Raw genomic sequence first — 7,381 nt, 5'->3', positions numbered from 1 at the left:
TTATATATGTGCCTAACCCGAGTCAGGAATGATTAATCCACTACATTATATATGTGCCTAACCCGAGTCAGGAATGATTAATCCACTACATTATGTATGTGCCTAATCCGAGTCAGGAGTTATCGTGATTAATCCACTACATTATATATATGTGCCTAACCCGAGTCAGGAGTTATCGTTGGTTGCTGTATTAATCCACTACATTATATATGTGCCTAAGCCAAGTCAGGAGTGATTAATCCACTACGTTATATATGTGCCTAACCCGAGTCAGGAGTGATTAATCCACTACGTTATATATGTGCCTAACCCGAGTCAGGAGTTATACCACATTATATATGTGCCTAACCCGAGTCAGGAGTTATCGTTGGTTGCTGTATGAATCCACCACATTATATATGTGCATAATCCGAGTCAGGAGTTATCGTTGGTTGCTGTAGGAATCCACCACATTATATATGTGCCTAACCCGAGTCAGGAGTTATCGTTGGTTGCTGTATGAATCCACCACATTATATATGTGCATAATCCGAGTCAGGAGTTATCGTTGGTTGCTGTAGGAATCCACCACATTATGTATGTGCCTAACCCGAGTCAGGAGTTATCGTTGGTTGCTGTATGAATCCACCACATTATATATGTGCATAATCCGAGTCAGGAGTTATCGTTGGTTGCTGTAGGAATCCACCACATTATATATGTGCCTAACCCGAGTCAGGAGTTATCGTATGTGCCTAACCCGAGTCAGGAGTTATCGTACGTGTCTAACCCGAGTGAGGAGTTATCGTATGTGCCTAACCCGAGTCAGGAGTTATCGTATGTGCCTAACCCGAGTCAGGAGTTATCGTATGTGCCTAACCCGTGTCAGGAGTTATCGTATGTGCCTAACCCGAGTCAGGAGTTATCGTGGGTTTCTTCTCGTTTATTGTTCAAATATGATTAGCAATAAATCAGACAGTTTGATGAAGTGTCGGTGCATTTTACTGACTATCCATAATAGATTTTGCTATCGGTCTCGACTCTGTTGAATAGTTGTATATCGTTTGTCAATCATACCGTCCATATCTCTCTAATATATTACAAGTTATCATCCGTCGACTGGCATGATTATTTAGACAGTGTAGAAAATTGTTAGACGGTTTGGGCCTTTATCCTTTCGACTTTGCATGAACCATATAATGATTATATAGCTCCGTAAGGGAGGATTGGCACCATACACCTACAAAATATAGCTGTCTCTGCTATAAGGGGCTGCACTGTTGTATTTTAACACCCTTATCACAAATACAGTTCATGATAGGTGATCTGGGTTAATTTACTTGTATTCTCCAGACTTAGGTAATAGTTTAGATAAAATCGTAAAAAAATACCTTGTAGACGTTATGGACCATAGAATGAACGTTCTTTTCTACTTGATTAAATTTCCAATGTATTTATCTTGAACTGTGTGCGAACGTTTTTAGTTTCAAGAGTGAATTTTTTAATCTTTTATGGACGAAAGATTTCCAATTATATATATGCATATGAAATTGTCACTGTAATGTACTTTTACGAAATAACAAATGTATTATGCTATTTAGCGTTAATGTATGTATATCCAGGTATGTATAAGACTTTTAAAGCCTTTTGCAAGTATCTTGTACCATTTTTATTACAATCATATAATGTTTTTTGTAAATACTATATGATGTGTATTTTTGATAAAGCAGGTGTCAGTACCCAGCTGGCGCTTGCCCCCGTTGTAAAAGGGTACTAGTACCTAGTTTCACAATAAAATATATATAATATATATATATAAATAATAATGTAGTAAAGAAATATTTTTAATACTAGTAAGGTTTTTATAAGAAACAATTATTAACAAGAATGTGTCCACAGTACACGGATGCCCCACTCACACTATCATTTTCTATGTTTAAAGGACTGTGAAATTGGAATAAATTCTCTAATTTGGCATTAAAATTAGAATGATCTTATCAAAGGGAACATGTATACTAAGTTTCAAGTTGATTGGACTTCTACTTTATCAAAAACTACCTTGACCAAAAACTTTAACCTGAAATTTGCACTATCATTTTCTATGTTCAGTGAACCGTAAAATTGGGGTCAAAACTCTAATTTGGCATTTAAATTAGAAAGATCATATCATAGGGCACATGTATACTAAGTTTCAAGTTGATTGGACTTCAACTTCATCAAAAACTACCATGACCAAAAACTTTAACCTGAAGCCAAAAACTTTAACCTGAAATTTGCACTATCATTTTCTATGTTCAGTGAACCGTAAAATTGGGGTCAAAACTCTAATTTGGCATTTAAATTAGAAAGATCATATCATAGGGCACATGTATACTAAGTTTCAAGTTGATTGGACTTCAACTTCATCAAAAACTACCTTGACCAAAAACTTTAACCTGAAGCCAAAAACTTTAACCTGAAATTTGCACTATCATTTTCTATGTTCAGTGGACCGTGAAATTGGGGTCAAATCTCTAATTTGGCATTAAAATTAGAAAGATCATATCATAGGGAACATGTGTACCAAGTTTCAAGTCGATTGGACTTCAACTTCATCAAAAACTACCTCGACCAAAAACTTTAACCTGAAGCGGGACAGACGGACGAACGAACGGACGAACGAACGGACGAACGAACGGACGAACGGACGCACAGACCAGAAAACATAATGCCCCTCTACTGGGGCATAAAAATGTACTGAGCAGAAAAAAACATCAACATACATAAATTAAATCTCACTATAAATACTGGTCCTTCAAGTTTAAAACTTTAATAATACTGTTATCATTATGCTTAATTCGATACAAACTAAAACATACAGCAACGTTTATGTAATCATTGACGCCTTAATACAAAATGCTAAAAAGTAGACCCTATATATAGACTTTTAGACATTTGCAATGATCCCGGTTTTTTTCCAAAGTTCTCATCAATTTTAAGAAGTAGACTGCTGTGGAGTTTGTGTTGGGGATAGTCTTACTCTGGGATCTACGTAAGCAGACCTAGAGGTAGTTTCCCAACTGTTATAAATAGCTTTCAGTTTTGAATTGTCTATTTCTGGTTGGTGTCCTGGGAAAGAATGTGAATGTGGCTCTGAAAGGAGAAAAAAGTAAATTGATTTTTTTTTATTTGCACTCTTCATTGTAACTTGTTGGTGACAACAGATAAAATATTTTGCTATGACTTTTTCAAACCAAATAACGCTCTTCGAAGATGCAGCCAACCAATTGTTTGAAACAGTAAAAACGTACAAAACTGTCTCACAATTTACAGGCCGTGAAAGTTTATACAAACTTTTATATATTTTGTTCAAATTAAACTTTGATCAATAAAGAAACAACAAAAGTGCATGTAAATAGCACAGGCGCTTGGGTACAGGATTTCGATATTTTCAAGTTCCATTTTCTATTTCAATATCACAAACTTAATATTACTAAATTGTTTTATCGCTTACCCTTTAAATGCTTCAGTTCCTTTGGTACTTCGTATGGTTGATAGTTGTAACTTTTATCATAAGTTGAATCAAAGTAATGACCATGCTGAAAATGGAACAATAATAACTGAAATACCAGTATTACAACCACTAAGTGGCCAACTAAGATCGTTATTCATTCCCTTTCTGAAGTTCATCAGTCAGGTATTATCGTATTTACAACAATATTTACAAGGACCCCGCCACACTTACACGTGGATTTTTGAATAGCAGAACACATTCAATAGAAAAACAAAGGATATAGGGTATCCGTGACTGGAACTAAATAAGTACATGCACAACCAGAAAGCAAAGAAACAGCGCTTTCATTGCTGTTCTTCATCATCTCAAAGTCACAGTAAGCGGGCCTTCAACGTGGAGGGAAAAAAAAACTCTGACCTCACTACCGTAAGTAAGTCCAAATTTTCAATCAACTCAGGAATGTAATTTAATAAGAATTTTCTTTTACATTGTGGGATTTTATGTTTTAATTACTTTTTTTTTTTACGAAAGGATGATATTTGTGCTTGATTTAATTATTTTTTAACTTAACATATCAATGGGAGCTAGGAGTACTCAGAAATTGAATCAATTGAAAATTTTCTTTTTTAATGTTTAGCTGGAGTTAAACCCCATTTTTATGTTCCGAAAGCATCGTGTCATAATTTGGTAAACCATGAATTCAATATGATGCCCAGTTTTCTCATACAAAATAAGTATATTTTTCACAACCATGCATTTATGGCATTATCATAAACTAAAGTGGTGGATTCAGAAAATTTCATAAGTGGGGGCACACTGACTGCCTTAGAGGGGTCCGCTCCAGACATGCTTCAGTAATTCCCTATTAATCAACCAAATTATTCCCACAAAAGGGGGCGGTCCCTAGCTGTCTCTCCTCCCCCTAATCTGCTAATTCCGCCTTTGGTTACGATATAAAATATATTCGGATATAATAATTAATTTGCACAATAATGAGCTATATATATTACAAACCTGTGATGGCAAACATTTGGCTTCTTTAGTATATGTATTGTCGAACCGTTTCTCGTTCCAGTTGCCTATCAATGTGTCATTTGCATACGAGTTCTCCTTATTTGTGCACCTCCAACCAAACTGTCTGAATTTTGTGTCTTCAACGTCGTGGGTCCAAATTTCGCCCAAACCACTAGCACGTACCATTGACTGGAATGGAGGACCTGGATATGAGTCAACACTAGATTGCATCTTTTCTGTATTTCTGTAAATTTTATTATTACCTGGTTTGTTTACCTGTCAATAATCCGGCTACCGGATATATAATTCACCGTGACGTAGCGTCTATCGTTGCGTTAGAAACGATTTAACCACGTGATACATCACGTGCTTTTTATTCGCTTTAACTGAATACCGATAACTTAGTTAATAAAATAGGAAATATCCTGTAAGGATTTCCCACTTTGAATTTTCCGACCTTTTCGTTAATTTATATAATTGAGTAGAACGAAACATGTCAAACTATGATATTTTCTATATTTTCTATATTTTCTCTTTCTCTCTTTCTCTGTAGAAAGATTTTCAGGTTTGGTGCAAGGATTTGTATATTTCATGAAATATTATGCATATCACATCAGCCGGGACTTTCTAACGTGACGGTACCCAAATTACACCTATTTTGACAGTTTTTTCATCTACATTATTTTATGATAAAGACAACAATGTCCATTCTGTGTTTATTTTGTAGCCGTATCCTTCTTTATTATAAAGGTACACCAATTTGATTTTTATTCCATATGGAATCATATTGAGAAAAATTGGTCTAAACTGACCTCCAAACCATCAATGATTCTGAAATGAGGAGTACCCAAATTGCATCCATGCCTAAATTTACATCGTCAAAAGTCTAATAACAAAGCTTTTGTTTAATTTCTTCAAATATTTTGAACAATTGGATATTAGTCCATGCTTACTCTTCATTATTTTTTAAATGGATACTTGTAACATATTGTATTTGCTCATTTTTAAAAGATGACGTTTTGATCATGCGACGTTTCAGTACATTTTGCTTTTTCAGTAAATACTTCATCTGTTGATAAATCAGGCTGTGAACGTTTTGTGCATATCTAAATAGTTTTACCTATGTTGAAAGATGTGCTTAGTATCAAATCATAAAAATACAAATTGTTTAGTCTCTATGAAATCTTGTAAGATTTTCGCTGCTAGTTTTGCTAAATAGGTGCAATTTGGGTACCGTTACGTTATAGTATAGTCCTGATCACATAAAGCTATTTTACTAACAAGAAGTAAAATCACAAAAATACTGAACTCCGAGGAAAATTATAGATGGAAAGTCCCTAATCAAATGGCAAAATCAAATGATAAAACACATTAAACGAATGGACAACAAATAAAGGCAACAGTAGTATACCGCTGTTCAAAACTCATAAATCCATTGACAAAAAACAAAATCGGGGTAACAAACTATTAAAAACTGAGGGAAACGCATTAAATATAAGAGGAGAACAACGACACAACATTAACATGTAACACACACCAGTGGCGGATCCAGAAATTTTCATAAGTGGGGGCCCACTGACTGACCTAAGAGGGGGCCCGCTCCAGTCACGCTTCAGTGATTCCCTATATAAGCAACCAAATTTTTTCCCAAAAAGGGGGGGGGCGGGCCCCCTGCCCCCCTAAATCCGCCTCTGCACACAGAAACGGACGGACTAAGCATTAGACAAAATCCTATGAGAATAACAAAGTATAACATCAAAACCAAATACATGCATTTGGGATAGATAAGTACCTTGACACGTCTTATAGTAATGTGAATTCACACTCAAAAATAAGAGAAAACAAACGACACAACGGAAATACAATGTTAAAATGTAACACACACAGAAACGAACTATAATATAACAATGGCCACATTCCTGACTTGGTACAGGACATTTTTAAAGGAAAAAAATTGTGGGTTGAACCTGGTTTTGTGGCATGCCAAACCTCCCTCTTTTATGGCCATGTGAAATATAACATTACGTGGAATGACAACACAACATTAAAGGACTACAATATAAATAAATAGGAGAACATAATTGACAAAGAAACACACGAATAAAAGCTAACAAAAGGCAACAAGTTTAAAATTTTAATACGCCAGAAGTGCATTTTGTCCCGTGACAGAAGACTTACTAGTGACGTCCAGATACAAAAGTTTCAAAGCCGAAACAAGTACAAAATTGAACAGCATCGAGGACCAAACGTTCAAAAAAGTTGTGCCAAAAACAGCCAGGGTTTTCTATCATGTACCAGAACATCCCTATCATTTAGAATAATTTATACTTTTGCAAACAGTAAATTTTATAAAATGACTATACAAAAGATATATGATAAAACTGAAGTATTAACTGTCATATTCCCAATTTAATATTAAAACCCGATCTCTCATCGCTCCCGTTTTCTTATATGTCGCGTGGGAGCTATATCAGAAAACGGGAGCGATGAGAGATCGATTTTTAATTAGATTGTCATATTCCTGACTTGGTACAGGCAAGGATTTGCGCATGTATAGTTAAATCTAACTATACAAATCCTTGGTACAGGCATGTTCAAATCACGTAGACTACAGAATAATGGGGGAAATGGGCGGGGGGGGGGGGGGGGGGGATGTTATATAAAGAATAGTGATTTTTTTTTCAAAGCTGGAAGAAATGAGTGACACCCGTACACAACTCATAGTGGATAGTGGATGTAATCCAAATTTAGTATGCAGTTATTGCAAGTTTTTGATTTGATTAACATTTTGATATTTGTGTTTCTAAAGATGTTTAAATATGAGTTTCAGACTAAAATATTTTAACTGTTATTCATATTGTCTTTTTCATTGCAGTTCTCAGAGTTCCAGTTTAA

The 7,381-nt window shown here is 35.2% G+C and overlaps 1 protein-coding gene across 1 annotated transcript; it reads right to left on the bottom strand.

Annotated features, from left to right (window-relative positions):
• Positions 1-2,772: 2,772 nt before the first annotated feature.
• Positions 2,773-4,825, bottom strand: LOC143078652 (cilia- and flagella-associated protein 68-like). Its single transcript, XM_076253522.1, has 3 exons — positions 4,487-4,825; positions 3,473-3,557; positions 2,773-3,111 (listed from the first exon to the last, which is right to left on the bottom strand). Exons 1-3 carry the CDS (start codon positions 4,715-4,717, stop codon positions 2,954-2,956), a joined length of 474 nt encoding a protein of 157 aa, XP_076109637.1. The 5' UTR covers positions 4,718-4,825; the 3' UTR covers positions 2,773-2,953.
• Between the last annotated feature and the right edge of the window lie 2,556 nt (positions 4,826-7,381).

The sequence above is a fragment of the Mytilus galloprovincialis genome, chromosome 6, assembly GCF_965363235.1.
Source record: "Mytilus galloprovincialis chromosome 6, xbMytGall1.hap1.1, whole genome shotgun sequence".
NCBI lineage: Eukaryota > Metazoa > Mollusca > Bivalvia > Mytilida > Mytilidae > Mytilus > Mytilus galloprovincialis.
Note: the sequence above shows the minus strand (reverse complement) of the source record. Positions and strands in the feature narration are given on the sequence as shown.

What these genes read in the sequence shown, in the direction of transcription:
- LOC143078652 (XM_076253522.1), bottom strand. Translation starts at nt 4,717, where the DNA reads ATGCAATCTAGTGTTGACTCATATCCAGGTCCTCCATTCCAGTCAATG. An exon ending in CCAAATGTTTGCCATCACAG is followed by an intron (nt 3,558 to 4,486) that starts GTTTGTAATATA and finishes TTCCATTTTCAG; the next exon opens with CATGGTCATTACTTTGATTC. An exon ending in GGAACTGAAGCATTTAAAGG is followed by an intron (nt 3,112 to 3,472) that starts GTAAGCGATAAA and finishes TTCTCCTTTCAG; the next exon opens with AGCCACATTCACATTCTTTC.